Source organism: Rhinolophus ferrumequinum, chromosome 21 (genome assembly GCF_004115265.2).
Source record: "Rhinolophus ferrumequinum isolate MPI-CBG mRhiFer1 chromosome 21, mRhiFer1_v1.p, whole genome shotgun sequence".
NCBI classification, from domain to species: domain Eukaryota; kingdom Metazoa; phylum Chordata; class Mammalia; order Chiroptera; family Rhinolophidae; genus Rhinolophus; species Rhinolophus ferrumequinum.
In genome coordinates, this window is record NC_046304.1 from 24,851,553 (window position 1) to 24,870,057 (window position 18,505).

At 36.5% G+C, this 18,505-nt stretch overlaps 1 protein-coding gene across 3 annotated transcripts in view; it reads right to left on the minus strand.

The window, feature by feature from the left end:
• USP32 (ubiquitin specific peptidase 32) overlaps window positions 1-18,003 on the minus strand; it is a 165,903-nt gene extending 147,900 nt beyond the window's left edge. For 2 of the 3 annotated variants that reach the window (XM_033090262.1, XM_033090263.1), the window contains exon 1: window positions 17,778-17,901. In XM_033090262.1, the coding sequence (XP_032946153.1) occupies window positions 17,778-17,835 (58 nt within the window). In that variant the 5' untranslated portion in view covers window positions 17,836-17,901. Of the gene's footprint in view, window positions 1-17,777 lie in introns of all 3 variants that reach the window. The other variant, XM_033090264.1, reaches the window with a different exon arrangement.
• Between the last annotated feature and the right edge of the window lie 502 nt (window positions 18,004-18,505).

Genomic DNA, 18,505 nt, shown 5'->3' on the forward strand with positions numbered 1-18,505 from the left:
TGGAGGTAATCATCTACCCAAACAAGAGAAAATGCAGAAAGCAGAAGATACGGGATAAAGGATAAAGGTCCTAGCATAGGAGAATCCCCAAGATAAGGGTGAAGGGAATTCCAAGGATCACAATTATGGACCAGGTTCACCAAGTCCAGTTTGAAGCCAGTCCATAGGCGACATGAAAACATTAGAAGAAACGGACAAGTAACAGTGTAGGGTTGAAATTAGTGATACATACTTCAAATACTAAAACAAACAAAAATAAAACCACAATAATTATTAGCTCCAGGTTAGCTGTGAATCACATGCACATGGTCATAAAGTAAACACTGACTATTTATCTAAGCAAAATTAGCAACAACAACAAAAATCTCCAACTACCGTATAGTGGTAGAATGAAGTAATAGGGAGAGGGGAAGAGGAAGTGGTGAAGGGAGAGGTAGGGGGTAAAAAGCTAAATTCTCATGCTCAGAAGTGAGCAGTGAACAGATAATACCTAAAACTGAAAAATCAATACCAAATACCAAAGATTACCTTTAAGAGTATAGTCCTTTCTGGGAAGGAGAAAATGCCAAGGGAGATTAGATAACTGTTCCTTATTCAACAAATCTTATACAAACTATTTAACACTTTAAACTACATGCGTATATAACACTGATAAAAACAGATATCTCAGGAAAAAAAAGATACAAAATTCCACGTATGTTATGATTAGAACAATAAAAAACATTTATTTGAAAAAAGAGTAAAAGCAAATAATTGTCTGCGTTATGTGATGGGATCATTAGTGGAATTTTCTCCTTTTTCCATTCTTCAGTAAGGTATTGCTTTTATAATTTTTAAACAAATTTTATAAAAATGCTATTGGTTTTTAGTTAACATTCCTATTTGCCTTTGCTTACAATGCTCCCTCCTTCTCTAAGGACACTACCCTAATTCGTGTACTGCCCCCTGACACCTAATCCTCTTTTATAATATCATCTCCTCTTTCCTTTCATATCCAGGCTACTCTCTACTCCATGACCCTACCCCGCTCTATCTTATCCTTACATGGATAATAAGCTCCTTGAGAGCAGTATCATGTCCTGTTTGTGTTGGTGTCTCTAGCACTCAGCCTAGAGCCTAGAACAGTATGTAGGCACTCGATAAATAATTAATTAACCATTCAATTATGTGCTTATTCCAATAACCATAAGACATCTGAATGCTTTTGTCAAAGTTATGGACCATAAATTTTTTAAAAGAGAAAAGAAAGGCCAAAGGAACTAATAAATTACACACACAAAAAGACTTCTAAAAGGGAAATGTAAGTTCTTATTATTATATTTCATATTTTCTACTTAACACTTTTAAAATAATCTGCCTTTAATTGTCTATATAACTCAGATTGGAAAGTATTATTCAAATCTTTACTAGCAACTTATCTAGTTTACCTTAAGTATAAACTCAAAATGTCAACTCTTCATAAGGTAATGAAAGAGACAGCTATCAGACAGTTTTCTAAACTTTGATGTTGAAGAGACTGTTTTATATTAAAAAATTTTTTTTCAATTATATTGATCAACGAGGCTTAGAGCTCTTTATGCGATCATATTCTGTCATCGCAAACACTTTTGATGGTGATACCAACAAATAGTTCCAATTTTGCTGCTGCCCAAAAAACTTTAAAAAGCTACTAAATAATGAAGGGAATAAAGTAAGAGCTGTTAAAAGCGTCACAAAATGCAAATCTATTTTCAAGGATCAACTAGCTATAAAACACACACAAATAATTTAGAGATTAACCTAGAAAAAAAATAACCTTTAAAAAAAGTCACATTTTACAATGGGACTTTAAACCTATTGGAATACCAAAAGAAATGGACTCTTATTACATCTAAATATGAAAGAAACATTGGTTATTCATAAGGAGACCTAAAAGATGAGGCTGCTGCTTTTTTTGTTTTGTAATAAGAAAAAACATTTTAAAAATACAATTAAAGTTTTTTGAAAACACAGATATACAAGAAGACAATAAAAATCACCTTCAACTTTAAATAAAACAGAGCTACCGTACGTTTTGCAATATATTCTTCAAATTTATTTTCCTTCACATGTGTATAATTTTTACAAAAATGAGATCACAAATTGTATCATTTCATGTTTTCCTCACTATACCAATGTTGTGAACAGCTTTCCATGTTATTAAATATTCTTCTACAGTATTTTGAATGGGTATATGATATTCATTGCATGGATATAACAATTTATTTTACTAATCTACTGGAGGACATTTAGGCTGCTCATAATTTTTTTAAAACTACAAACATCATTCGTTGTCTATAATAAAGGCAGTAAGCTCGCAGAATTTTGTAAGTGCAAGAGAACAACTGAGGTTATACAGGTAAGCCTCACATCCTTTTCTCTATAAACCACACACACATTCCTTTCGTCCTGAGAAATCAAATCCTCCCTAAAATGTGTATTTCACGAACAATTAGAGAAACTAAGGTTAATTCTTTTTAATATAAAGGCAGACCTTGCTTTGCATGGTTACAATATGCATGAATTTCAGTTACTACAGTTTAGTTAAGTATTAAATAACACAAGTCTCCCCAAAACAGTTCAAATTTCTGTCACATTATATTACAAGTAACTATAAAGAACTGCATAAGGTACAAACTTTGCTGCTTAGGTCTTCAGTGGAAATAAAAGATGCACATCACGATCCGTGATCAATGTGTCACTTCTTTCAAAGTCTGTAATTGGTCACTGAGCATCTGTTACTCAGGTCATCATCAAGAGTAATGGAGCAGTAGTTGTGTGATAAATCCCCGTGGCATTTTATGAAAGTGGATAATCAAAAGAGGGAACTGGCCAACAAAGATAAAAACGCAGAAAAGAAATGAAAAGTGATAATGCTAAATTGGAAATTAACATAAAGGGAGATTTAGAAGAAACACCTGACCATAAAAATACTGACATTGCTACCTTTCATGAGACACTAGATATGCATTCACAGGAACTTAGTGAAAAGTAAATGAGGAAAAGTGCTTTTGAGCAAAAGGATGAAGATGTCCCAAAGGAAGCAACACTGGCAAAAAAATAAAAATAAGAACTTCTAAGGAACTCTCAAATATACTTTCACAACATAGAAAACAAGAGAAAATGTTGTAAACCAATCCAAACTTAGAAAGGAATATAACAATTCATGAAAGCACAGAAAAGATGCCCAACTCCATATTTGAAGTTCCATAACAAGCTTGAAATTACTTTTGATAGATTTTTTTACAAAGAAATAAAACACCAATTCTGATATTTTAAATTACAGTATCCTAAATATTGTTATTGAACATCTAAAGGAACATCTATAAGTGCACTAAAAATTATATAGCACAATATCAGAATTTGTATTCTACAATCAAATATACATATATACACAAAGTGTATGAATAACACATACTAAATTATCTCTCTGGTTAACACTGTTTTTCCTTTTCCTATTTTAAATTACTTGTAGTAGAGCTGAGTATATTCTATGGATTAAGCCAGAGTCACGATTACCTTTATCTCTTCAACTTTGGTAAAGGTAATCTGACAGAAAGCTGCAGAAATAAGTCTAACATGCTAATTAGAGTTTAAACGTGAATTGTAAAGCACAAAAATGACAGGAGAAAAGTTAAAGAAGTAAATACTAATTTTGACCTGTCATTTTTAATTTTTCCAACAAATCCTTAATTTCTAAACTAATTTTGAAATACAAGATAATTCATATATTCTTGTATAATCAAAAAAAGTGAATCAATATAGTCACTGCATTTTCGCTATCACTCAAATTTTTGCCAATTATACTCTGATTTTTTATTTTATAAAAAGTAACAGCTTCTAAAAGATGAAGAAAATTCAATTTCTTCCTTGGAGTACTCTACTGTAACTGCACTAAGCTACAATATGTCAATTACTGTTTAGCACAACATTAAAGCATGAATAATCCATTAAATCCACTCAGTAAACAATGTTCAAAATTTGGGAATAAATTTTCAGACTAACACAGCCTATCAACAACCTTCAGTCTAGAATAAAAGTTTCCTCTAACATATGAAGTTATAAAAGGCCCCTACCAAGAGATAAAAACTTCTGGAAGTATGATTAGATGAATGGCTGACAACCTCTAATAAAAATGCACAAAGTGCACTGTCATAATAAAATGTTGATATATAAAGGACTACATCTAAGGAATTACACAGCTAAAAAGGAACTTCTTACACAGCCAGTTATTTATCACCCCCTTAAACTTACCTATTAATCCGTATGTTCCTATTAAGACATGACAACTTTTGAGAACCTGCCTTTAGGCAGAAAGTTAAAGGAAACACAGGCATACCTTTCTTCAAAAGGGTGCCTACAAAAACAAAAGACTTTAAGACATATAAATGTCATTTGTATCACTAAGTACCATGTTACCTATCAAATGGTGTCTACTCCAGTAGCACACGTAACACATAAGCCTGAGGCCTCTACAGCAGTTGGGTTGACAAAGGTTAAATTTTAGAATTCATGAAGATACAGGCACTTCTCATTCTTCCCTAAGAATACCTATTTTTATGTACATGTCTGCAATAACAGAGGCTGGCCTTTTTCATGTTCCTCAATGAATATCCTAATTTTCCACCCTGGCTAAGATTCGATAACAAAGTTGGCTCTTCTGTGCTTTTATTACAGGCAGCACTGCTTTTACAGGTATTATTTGCTTTTAATTTACCCACAGGCTAAGTGGATTATTTGGAAAATTATTTCCAAATGCTTCTCTTTTTCTGGAAAAGTCTTTTGGATATAGGGAATAGGGTTCTTTCTACTCTGCAGCTGTGGGGGTCAATCTTTTTGTGGTTTTATCCTCATCACAATCTGTAACATTATTTAAATTCAAAACAAAATAGCTGACATTGTCAAAATTAAAAACTTTGGGGCATGAAAAGACATTATCAAGAGCATGAAAAACACCCTACAGAAAGGGAGAAGATATTTGCAAATCATACATCTGATGAGGGACTAATATCCAGAATATATCTATCTATCTATCGATCGATCGATCGATCGATCGATCGATAGATAGATATAATAAATATATATATAATATAATATAGGTGCATATATATAATAAATATATACATATATTAGGTGCATATATATAATAAATATATATATATATAGAGAGAGAGAGAGAACTACAACTCAACAATAAAAAAGCAAACAATCCATTTCAAACATGAGCAAAGAAGATATACAAATGACAGTACACAGGAAAAGATGCTCAATATTACTAGCCATTAGGGAAGTACAAATTAAAACTACAATGTAATACCAGTTCACACTCACTAGGATGGTGAAAATAAGCCAGACAGATAATAACAAGTGTTGATTGACAAGAATGTAGAAAAATTGTAACCCTCATACATTGCTGGAATGAATATAAAATAGTACAGCCACACTTTGGAAAACAATTTGGCAGTTCCTCAAACTTTTGTTAAACATCAAGTTATCACGCGACCAAGCAATTGCACTCCTAGGTGTATACTCAAAAGAATTGAAAGTGGGGACTCAAACAGATCTTTGCACACCAATATTCACAGCAGCATTATTCACAATAGCAAAAAGGTAGAAACCACCCAAACGTACATTAACAGATAAATAAACAAAATTTCATATATACATGATTCAGTCATAAAAAGGAATAAAATTCTTCTACATGCTACAACATGGATGAACCTTGAACACATTATAGTAAGTGAAAATAAGACATGAGGATAAATAAAGCATGATTCCTCTTACGTGAGGCAACTACAAAAGGCAAATTCAGAGACAGAAAGTAGAACAGAGGTTATCAAGGACTAGGGGAGGAGGGAATGAGAAGTTATTATTTAACGATTATAGGGTTTCTATTAAGGATGATGAACAAATTCTGGAAATTATTATTGGTGATGGTTGCACATTATGAATGTACTTAATGCCACTAAATTATACATCTCATAATGGTTCAAATAGTAAATTTCATATATGTATAGTTACCACAATAATAAATTGGTGAAGCCAGAAAAAAAACAAAAACAACTGTATATACCTGAGTTTATGAAGATCAGATAAAATTCATATGAAGTATTTTGGAAGTCCCTTACAACGACCTTAAGATATATAGTTAAAAGTACAATACTGATCATAAGGCTGTATTCCTATTAAAATGAGAAATCATAATTTAGTACAATTTTGCTCTCTTTCACATATATGAGAAAAAGTATATATATTTATTTGTTACTATTAGGAAATATATATAGCTTTTAAAAGGGATTTTAGAGAAATGCAAATGTTAAGTTAATTCTGGGATAGTTAAGGAAGATAAAAATTTTAAACTATTAGATAACTGTGAAGGACTTAATAAATGTAAAAACTTTGAAAAGCTGAAAAATCCACTTTGAAAAGCTGAAAAATCCACTTGTTTTCATTTGCATAGGGAAATACATAAACATCTATTATATTATTTCAGGTACAGGAACTCAGGATAACCAGATAAACTGAAAAGTCTATCCTTTCAGCTTAGCTTCTCCCTACCAGAATCACAAGAGTCACTGGTGAGCAGCAGACGTCTTAGGTGCATTTTCAAATCCTCAAACTGACACAAACACATAAAATGAGCAAAAGTCTTCTAAATTCCAGTGTAACCTACAATTGCCTATCATCTGATAAATTTTTCTAACATATAGAGAACTGGCATGCAGTGCAGTTCTTTGACCTATAAACTTGAGAATTGGGAGTTTCAGATATGAACCGCATGTTATCTAAACACTCAGAAAACAAGGAAATGAAAGTTAAAAGGTATATATTAAAAGAAAACTAAATAATAGATAACTATTGATTTTAAAAAGCAACATATCACAATCACATAAAGACACAACCATCAAGTTCTCTTGATCATCAAGAATATGCTGAACACCTATCTGTGCTTATTAAGAGTACAAAGTGGTTTTTGAATAAAAGATTCCTCCTCAAGAAACTTGCAAACTAGTGGGGAGATTAAATTAATTCACACAAAACAATATTATATGTATGTAAAAGCATTAAAATACCAAGGATACAAATTAAGAGTTACAGGATTTCAAAGGAGGTAAGTGCTGGATAATCCAGGAATGGTCCAGAGAAGGTTAAGATTAAAGCAGTCTAGAAGTCTAGAAAGATGGGTAGAATCAAATGAGAATGAATCCTTTTCATAATCTAGCCTCATCTTTCCTGTCCTGTACACTTAATAAAATATAAAATTATTATAGACGAAAGTAGAGAAAAGTCACTCTAGATAAATCACAGAAATATGAAATAAGGAGAGCAAACCAATTATCCAACAAATGCTTAATGTGAAGAGGTTAAAAGTTTTAAGTAGGAGTATATATCAAAATATGTAAATTTTTAAAATTATGTAAATTACCTGAAAAATAGGTTCCAAAAACTGCACTGAATTTTGAAATGATTTCCCATGTTTCCTACTCACACCAGAAAGTATTTGCTATTGATGAGAAATGTGTCTCAGAACCAATCAAACCAGGCTCATCTGCAAAAAGTGGGCACTCAAACGTAACCAAAGATAGTAATTACAACACAAATTAGAAGTCTAGTCTTTGTCTATAAGGTTGTGTTGCCTTTTTCCTTTATATTTTCTGAGTGCTTCATGGATTCAGATAATTTTAGTTTAGAACCAGACGGCATTCTTTTTAACCCAAATTTTAAATGTTTATATATATTCCTGGAACATTTGAATGTCTGCATAAATGTCATGAAACAACTATAATTTACCCTGTAAAAATACAATTTATCAGATTATTGCTATTAGTTTTATTCTGTCAGCTTTCTCTTTTATTCAAGAGGCACCAAATTTTCCCAATCATTCACTCAACATTTTCTTTTTTAGTCAACATTTTAATAAGCCCTGCCAGATACCTTCTAGGCCCCACAGTTCTTATTCTCAAGGATTTCAGAACTCACATAAACAGAGGAGAGAGCCAATTAAACTAGCAGCTGTAATGCAGCGGGATAACTACTACAATAAAAGTGTGTCACAGCAGAAAGGGAAAGAGAAAGTAGAAGCGATACGGGGAAGGCTTTGGGAGAACTAGCTTGGTTTTAATGGATGAACATCTGATGAGGCAGAGAGTTCAGGGAGAAAGATGCATGTCACTTCAGTGAGCATGTACTTTATGCCAGCCACTATGCCAGCTTCTGGAAACACAAATAATTCACTGGCCCTAATTTCAGGACACTAGTAATCTTTACAGGAATTTGCTTCATAGAGAAAAGGCCTTTTGATTTTAAAAATGAGATCACCTCTCAATTTTTAAAAACTGAATTCGCCATGCACACACAAAAAGGAAATATTGTACGATTCTATTCATATAAGATTCAAAAATAGGCAAAACTAATCTATCGTGACAGAAGTCAGAACAGTGGTTACCTTTGAGGGGGCGTATCGACTGGGAGAAGGCAGCAGGGCGCCTACTGAGGATGCTCTATATCTTGGTTTTAAAGGGTGGTTACTTGGGTACATACCTAAAATTTCACCAAGCTAACAGTAAGATTTGTGCACTTTACTGTAAGTAAGTAATAAAGGAGGGCATTCCAAAATCTAGGAAGCAGCATCTTCAAAGGCACACTGTGTCCAGGCAGGGGCCCGATCACAGAAACTACCAGGGTTTGTACCACACTAAACAGACGGACTTCAAACCACAGTGTGTGGGTACTTTCTACTGAGGCAAAGAGGAAGACCGACTGTGAGATGGATAGACTCCATAAAAGGAGCCGTAGGCATGAGACTACTGGAGCTGAGCAGGGCTGCTGAGGACAGGACAGGGTGGGCGTCCCTCATTCAGTTGCCAGGAGTCGGAGCCAACTCAGTGGCACGGAACACACACCTTCCACTGAAGGGCACCTGAGTAAGATAACCGGATGTGTATTTCAGAAAGATTATTCTCGTGGAAATATAAAGAATGGATTGGAGGGGTAGGAGACTAATAGACCAGGAGTCAGGTGAAGGCCTTTTTTAAGGCAATGACTTTAAAGATGGAGAAAAAACAGATGGAAGTTAGTAAGAAGGCAGCACCAAAGGGACAGAGTGATTACAAGTGAGCAGAGGAAAGAAAAGAAGAATCTCAACTGATAACCAGGTTTCTGGCTTGAGCTTGTGGGTGAATCACAAAGATATGCAATATTTAAGCAGATCTACGGAAAAAGAAGTTGCATTTAGTTTTGTAATCTACTGAAATGAGCATATTTTTTATATTATTTAATTCAAAATGGAACATTTTTCTATGGGATGTTATTTACTGCCAAGTGCTCATTCGGTTGATGTCCTATTTCTTTCATTATTTAAATATATTTCCTTGGCAATCTTGTCAAATTTAATTTGAATCTCTATGGTACCAGTGATGTGACAATATAAAATGCTTCCACCATTAGGTAATTGCTCCTTACTACACCTCTAAGCGTATAAAGAATAAGCAATTTTTTTGTCCTTCCATCATCAGCTATTCTTAAGTAGGTATTCTCAAGTTAGCAACTCTGACAAAGAATAACTTCTGATCTATAAAACTCCACACAGTGAAAGATTTCATTTATGGATGCTTACATAAATTAAAGAATCTCTAAACCAAATTTATTAATCAAACAACTGTTATAAACCCACCACAGCCTCCTACCACAGTTACTCACCAACAGATTCCAAAACCAAATTTAAAGCAGAGCCCCCACCCCACAAAAAACAAAGCTTAAAAAAAAAGCACAGCCCAAAATGACATAATGTTTAACCATTTTTTGAAAGCAAAAGATACATTTAAATATATACATATAAAGACACATTTAAATATATACATATAAAAATATGAGTTTTAAGACTTAGGGCATGCTCGCATGAGCACATACACATATCCTGAGCCAAGTTTCCTCTAAAAATTCAATCTAGTTTTTAGAAAAGATTGCTTTGATATGCAATTCAGTCATTCAACAAATATGTATTTAGTAGCTCATATATGGCAGGTACCGTGCAAGTGCTAGGGATATAGCAGTAAGACAGACATGTCCCACCCTCACCATGGAGGTTTATAGTCTAGTGGTACACGATCATAAAAACTACATTCTAGGGCAGTGTCTCCCTCCTAACCCAGTCTCTGATCCCTGCAATGAATCTACCCTGAGGATTAAATTAAGACCCACATGAGTAAAAGGATTATTAAAAAGTAATTTCAGAATAATTACTTGGTAAAATCATAGAGCCTCTTGGAAACTAAACAGTAGATAGAAGAATAGAGATAAAAGAATTATTGTAAAGAAAGCACCAGCTCAAGAGTGAAGGTCTCTAAACTTTACTTCCCATGAACCTTTTTTCAGGAAGGTAGCTGAGAATGAGCTCCATCAAAATGGAAAAGTATGGGAGATGAGGGTAAGGGGGATCAAATACATGGTGATGGAAGGAGAACTGACTCCGGGTGGTGAACACACAATGGGATTTATAGATGATGTAATACAGAATTGTACACCTGAAATCTATGTAATTTTACTAACAATTGTCACCCCAATAAATTTAAAAAATAAATAAATAAATAAATAAAAATGGAAAAGTAATTCAAAAACAAGGAAGGATACAAGGGATACAAAAAAACATGGATCCAACACAGGGAATCTCCAGGATAATGGTGAAGGAAGGTCCCAGGATGGCAGCTATGCTCTGAGCACCAGGGCAAGGGGTACAGCTCTGAGCAGGCCGGAAGGCTCCAGGAAAAGTTTCTTTCAATATGATGAACTGAGTGAACATCTGATGTACATGAACATGTGGAGTAGATTTAACAATCGGTGGGAACTTCTGGGGTTGAATTATAATAAGTAGAAACGTAAGCAAATAAAATAAAAGGCAATTATTAAAGGAAATATTTAGGGACAAATCATGTATATAGAAAAGGGAAAGGAATCCTGGTATATTAAATGGCTTAGTGTGAACAGCATTTATAAAGACCTAATTATGTAAACACTGAACAACATTCTAAGAAAAATTAAAATATACACATACCAAGGTGAGGAAATAGGAGGACAGGAGGAAGTACATGTATTTAGGGGACTGGTAGCGGGTAATAATGAGTTAAATCCTCATCTTTAATACTGTGAAACCAGTAAATGCTCCTTAAATGGGACAAAAAAGTAGCAGTTATAAGAATATTATTTCAAGATATAAAAACCAAATAAATAAACTTTAAATGCCAACACTATTGGCCAATGGGTTGAAGAAAATTGGGAGGGATAACAGCAGTACTATTGTTTTCATAACCAGCCCTGTAGAACCATTTGACTAAATTATGTGCATATATCACTGTGGTAAAAATTAAAACTAAAAGACTAAGAAAAGAAGGAGGTAATAAGCATTAGCCATGGAGTGTAAGAGAAAAGGAATCAGACTAAAAAAAAAGGCTAAAGATAGTCATAAAATTTAATTTAAAAGCACCTGGATTACTTAGAAACAATAAGACAGCACTCTGACGTGAATTTTTTTCTCAGCTTCCCAAAGTAATCTGTACAACACTTTAAGCAAATAGGTTTCCAACTCTAACCTCACATATGGCAGGAGGATGATACTTGTCATCATGAATGAAAAGCACATGAAGATCATTATATAAATCATTTCATGAGCAAAATTATTAAATGTTATACGAGTATATTACCAAAAGACATTCTCAAATGTTCATAAGCACCTTACTGCCATACCAGTCCCTCAATGACTACTCAGGAATTTACATGATTAGGTATAGGCTTTAAATTGAACTAAGACAAAATTACATATTACATTTAAGGCTCTTACATTTTTAACTATCATTCAAAACCTTTAGTACACATTTTTTCAAAGTTGATGAAAGGAAAAGAAATTTTGAGCTGGACGCGTTGCTTAGTATGCTTAATCCCTGTCAGCAGTCCACTCTTTACCTCCCGACCTTACAAACATTATGCAAGTTCTCCACATGGTCTCTCCATCATTTATACACTTTACATATTCACCCAGCCATCCAATATTTACTGAGCACTTAAAATACACAGGGCACTGCACCTATCCTGGCAATGGGGATTCAGCATCATGCCTGACAGTAAGCATGATAATTACATATTATGATAAAGGCTATAAATGAACTATACAGAATAGTGCAATAGTGACAGAAGACCACGTCATATAGGTGATAAAAGGAGGCCTTGCTGAGGACATCAGTGCTGAGATTTCATGTATGAAGAAAGGGCCAGACATGTGAAAATGTGTAAATAGCCTTTCTCCACTGAAAACAGGCTGAGAGAAAAGGAATGACAGGATCTGATTTGGATTTTAAGATTACACGGCTGCTGTGTGAAACTAGGAAACCACACTGCAATGTATCTTACAAGAGATGATGGCAGCTGGGACAAGAGTAGTGGCAGTGAAGATGAGCAGAAGTTAAAAGTCTGGAATGGATACCAAACAGGACGAGGTGATAGACTCAAACTGGAAATAAAAGAAGACGTCAGATGGTGAAACAAAGTGAGGAAGGATGTTTCTAGATTTTTGGCTTTAGCAATTGGGTTGGAATAGTGGTGCCATTTACTGTCATGGGACAGACTAGGGAAGGCCTACCTTGATAGAAGGATCCTTTCATAATGTAATCTCTGTAGACTTTCACAAGCCATTAGGAAAAGGCAAGAAACCCTATCAGGCTTTTTCCACGAGGAGTAAGATGCTGAGACAGTCTAACTTCTTTATAGAAATGAAAGAGAAGCTGGAGAACTTCCTCTGTAAAACTTCATTTAAGCACAGTTTTGCTTCTAATGCAGTCCAGTATCAAATAATCCAAGAACACGTTACACAGCAAGGTTTCAAATGATCAATTTTCCTGGACCTTTTTCACAAGATAGTGATAAACTTGGGATTTCTCTAAAATAAAGAGAGCTTTATGTTAATATTAAATCACTAACAAAGAGGGGTGTGTTGAAGGGAAGGCCTTCATCTTTGAATAGGTAAGTCTTCTAATAGGTCCCTGACTATAACAGTAAATACAAAAAAGCTAGTTTTATCAGGCTTTTCTCTCAGTAACTATCCACCTCTGGCCTCCAAGAACACTTTACTATTAGATGAGAGTAACAAGAGAACTTATTGGCATGCAGAATGAGATGGAGTGGCTCAATTTAAACACAAATATCATGAAGTCCAAAAGGTAAAAGCAGAAACATAAACAAGCCTTGAAAAGAGAAGTCATGCTTCCTGGATACAGTATGAAAAGAACTGTCAGTTCTATCTTAGTCTTCTCAGTACTACTGCACCACCAACTGTTAATTTATTAATAAAATCCCTCCGCCCCTGCAGCTGTTTAACATTAAAGCTTCTAATTCAAACTCTCAGCATTAATCTCTAATGCTCCAAAAACAGATTTTCAAGTCACAGCAAAAATAATAATCACTACCTTAATTTTTCCCGTGACCTATCATATAATCAAGTGCCAAAAATCTTCCCTTTCTCCTAAGAAAACACCTGTCACCACATTCCCAACTTTCGGTTACTTACACATCTTCCTGGAAGGCAGCCCTGAATGCTGTCACTGTGAAGTCTCACTAACAGAGCACAAAGACAAACAATAAACAAGAAGAAATAAACAACGGCTGTCCAGTTTGGTAAATGGGGAGGCGATTAACATCAAGTGATGTCACCTCATTCTGCTCATCCCCCCCAAATCCAGGGTTCATTGGTGTATTTATTTCCCGTGTCACTGACACTAGTGTCAAACTGGAGATTATGAAGAACAGCACCTTTGTAACTACTTAGGTGCCCACATATAAGCAGACTGATGTAAAACTGCCCCGTTTTCTCCTCTACATATACTAACAGCTGGCTAGGTTGCAAAAGATTTAACCAAAACCTACAATTCCACACCAATGCTAGAGAGTTCACTGGTAAATTTAATAAATTCAGATGAAGGCAAATAAGTGCTTTAATAAGAGAATAGTGAATCCCAGAAGGTACTAACTGTGAATTCAATTTTCATTTACACATTGATTATGCTAAACCAGCTAACATCACATCATAGGTGGTATAATACTAATGCAATTTTAATATTAATACTAGGAAACGGGAAATAAAATCTTGGTTGGGGAAATCAATGTTTTAGAGCATATTAAGGTTGGAGGATAAACAAAATGAAAAGTACTGGAATCTTCAACTATTACATGCTTGATTATTCCACTAGCAAAAACAACAACCTTTAAGTGGCTAAGACAGTAAATTCTTTAACACAATTATTGAGCACATACTATGAAAATGAGTAGTGTTAGGACACTTACAGGCCACCAAATAACACCCACTCTGCTTTCCCACAAGCGCTTCCTTCCATAGCACTCACTTTTGCACTTAATATATATTATTTATAAATGACACACACATACTCTCCTTTTTGTAAATATTATGGACATTATCAACCATACACAAAATAGAACTTTAAATAGAAGTTCTAAAATGTTACTCCCAACCTCCTATGATCGTCTTGCATACACCTTGAGGTAACACACTTCAGTGGAAATCACTGACCCAGGCTATATGCTCCTAGAGAGAGGTTCTTGTAAGTCATAGGCAGGGCTCAGTAAAAATCTGCTGAATGAAGGAGCAAAGGGACACTTGAAAATATGAATCCACAACATAACTTTGGATGTTCATCACCCAGCTACTTAATCCAATATAAGGACCAAATTCTACTTAAAGAAAGGGGATTAGAAGAAATTTTACCCACTGTATTTTATTATCACACTTTAAAAGCTAAGAACAATTTTGCAATTCTTGCAAAAAAAAAAAAAAAGCCTTATAATTCTCAGTTTCCAGAATGATGAAAGGAAGAAGAGCAGGAAGAAAGAATTAAAGAACTGGAGAAGATTTTTAAGGTTTCTTAGAGTTCTGAAATGTTCTAAACTGTAATTCATCTTTCATTTAATGTGTTTATGCTCTATTTCAAGCACTTAGAATAATTTTTAGGAATACACAAATCACAAACTTAGATACAAACTTAGACAAGGCTAAAATTCTCAGTATCCATTAAATACAGTAGGTGCACTTTAGAAAATACATGCAATCTAAATCAAGTCAAGCCTTCAAAAAGGAAGGCTTGTGTTCTATTCAAGATTTTCAAGAAAAAGATAAGCTAAAAATAAAAGCTACCACTAATACATGTCCCTTAAAAATTTTTTTAAGGTGTTCTTTCAGAAAACTATTAATATTTATATAACTGACATACAGTCTAACTGAAATAGTAGGCAAAACCAATCTTCCTAATTTCTAGAGCTTCTGAATTGTAAATAAATAAGAAGTCACTAGACTGCTCTTTCACTCAGGTCCAGTTAGAGTTATCTGTCACTAACGTTAACACTCATTTCTAAGGCCCCATTTTTCTAAGGCCCCACTTTGCAAGATAAACTGCCTGCAATTCCATGTTTGCGTGCGGCAATACATACTTGACTACTTTTTTAAACACTACCTAATTATGGTGAGGAATTATTTAGTGCTCAACAATTTTAAGTAAAGCCAAGGGGGTAGGTATTTTACTAGTTTATCAAGCTTGCTTTTTACTTATACAATATTCATATAACACACATTGTATGTTTATCCTATCCACACTCCTGATCTCCTTTCATTCACCTTATACAATATAAACAAGCAAATAACACTAATGGATGGAGGTTTTAGATTATTCAAGTGCCCCCCAAATGTCCTCAAACCATTTTTAGCTCTATCAAAAGCTTTATAAATTCTTTCTATAACCTTACTAAAAAAAGTCTATATTAAAGTCTGACATTTATTAGAGTAAATAGTATGTTCAAAAGAATTATCCATTTTAAAACAGCTCCTTAGAAATGTTATTTTTATTAACTTGTTTCTCTCTTCAGCTTTAATTTTCCTCTGCGGCAAAACTGATAAAACAAATTCATTCAAATAGTTAAATAAGATTTTAACAAATATTTTACTACTTCTTCATATGTTTTAAAATTCAACAGGCAGACACTTCACTACAAACTCAACAATTACCTTCAGTCAAATCAGTTTAAAATGCACCAACTATTCATTTCATTTATATTTACAAAGGTACAATCTTAGTTGGATATAATAGTAAGCAGGCTAGAGGTGGATAAAGTTTAATTTTAGAATTCCTAAACGCCAGCTACATCACCCTCAAAGTAAGAAACTAAACACTTCTGAACCTTGAAGCTGTAAGTCAGTTTGACTGCTGTCCTCTTTCATGCCGGGCAAGCCATTGCCTAATTGAGGCCAGACCTGTCGGGCTCAACAGCATCCCGGAAATGACTAGCCTACTAGAGCTGGAAACACATCAAGAATTTGGAATATTTCTCATATTGAAGCAAGAAACAAAGTTCAAGCAAGATTGTCCATAATAACAATCATTATACTGTTCCGCAGGAAAAGACACAAAAAGTATATTTTTGTTATTCTGGTCAGTTCACAATACCTCTAAGTTCTGTAACTATTTTCAGGTGATGACCCACTGTCCTTAACCCTTTTCTTCCTACATATTAACAAGAGTTCACTACTAAATTCTCATTTTAAATGCCTTTGTATCTAATTTTTATTTTATATCCTTAGCTACTGAAACCATCACCTGGAGCATGGCTGGTTCTTTGACTTGGAAACCTGTTAACAATAATGCCTAGCGCATAACCTGCTTAATGTTTTTCTACGTCTTATCAAGAAAATCCATTAAATGTTGCAAAGACATACAAACGCATACGCTGTACACACACACTCAAATCCCAGTCATGAAAAATTAAGTCACATTCCGGCCATAAACTGTGCAATAGACACTTCCAGTTAGCGTTGTGCTTTAGCGATCATGGACAGCGGTACCAGAGTAAGTGGTAGGGGGTTGGGGCTGTTAACATACTGTGCATCAAAGCCAATAAGCAGCAGGCTGGGGCCGGCAGCAAGGCCAGTCTCTATAGGGAGCTATAACACAGTATCAGAATGCTGGATTTCCGAATGCCATTTTATGGGGAGAGAGGGGGTGAGCACTGGGGATCAAGTGCAATAAAAGGCTCTGGCCAACGTCTGAGATGAAACCTAAGACAAGGTCTTGTGGCAGCACCAGCTGTCCAGTCTCATCTCACCTCAAACACAACTTAATTTCAGGTCGTTCTTGGCAAAGTCAGCCGCTCAAAGGGTGAGGGGATGGCAGGAGTGGATGGTGATAGCCCCCAAGAGACCGGCAAAGGCCCTCGGAAAAAGCAGACACTTTCACAATTGAAAGGGGCTTCTACTAGCAAAAAGAAGAGGGCTTTGCAGCCGTCTCCCCTCTCCCTTTCAGCCAAGGCTGTTAGGTTAGGATGTTGTTGGTTTTTACGAAGGAGTGATATGAGAAAATGGCAGTAAGAGATGAGGGGGGTGGGAAGGGCTGGTGCCACCCAAGAAAAGGGGGAGAGGAGGACTTCCCTGGACACATCCAGGGTAACAACGCCACCAGAGAGCACGGGCACTGCCCTGCCAGCACCAGACAACCCTCTCCGAGAAAGCTTCGCCCCCTTCCATACGGTCCCAATTCCCCAACACTGCTCCCACCCGACTCTTCTCCCCCGTCATACTCCCCATCGCTGGCCTCCTTTCCCTTCCGCCTCTGGCGCCCGACGCCCTCAACCTACCCTCCTCTTTCCCGGTCACCCACCCCTCTGGGCAGCCCGTCGCTGGCCTCCCCGGCAGCTCGCCCAGACCCCTCCCCCCTCACCTCTCCTCAGCGCCTCCTCGTAGCTGAGGAATCCGATCCGTGACTCCTTGGCGCCCATGCTCCCCTCATCCCCTCGGCCGGGGGTTGGAGCCTGATCTCGCCCCCACCCCCCCTCCCGCCTCCTCCTTGGCGTCCCTGGGTGACGGTGTCGGCGTCCCCCGACCCCCTCCTCCCCCAACACTAACAAGTGCGGCTTCTACCCCGGCGGCTCCTCCCGACTGCTGCCACCGCCTCCATGCCGAATCACGTGACCCGCTCCCACCCCGCCCCCTTCCCCTCCCTCCTACTCCGCCCTCCTCCCCTCCCTTCCCTTCCCTCCTCACGCCCACTTCCCTCCCTCTCACCCCTCCCGCCAGCACCGCCAAGGGTCACCTGACCCAAGGCCGGGGATTGTTCCGGGTAATGGCTGCCAAGGGCCACAAACTCCGCCCCGCCCCACGCTAACCGCGCGCAGGGGGGCAGGGGAGGGGCTGGATCCCGCGCGTAACGCAACATCTACACCTCCCCACCAATCCGAAGCCGCGAGGCCTGGGAGCCTCCGCCTTCTTGGGGGTGGTGACTTCCGGGGCGCTCGAGGCCGTCCCTCCCGCCTATGTCTTCTTGCGCTTGACTTGTGAGGCCCGAGCAATTGACGGTTGTTGAGACCTGGACTGGGACCCACCATCGGAAAAGAAGTGGAATCTTAGGAAACTGGAGTGTGAAGGGACCGGTTCGTGAGGGAAAGGAGC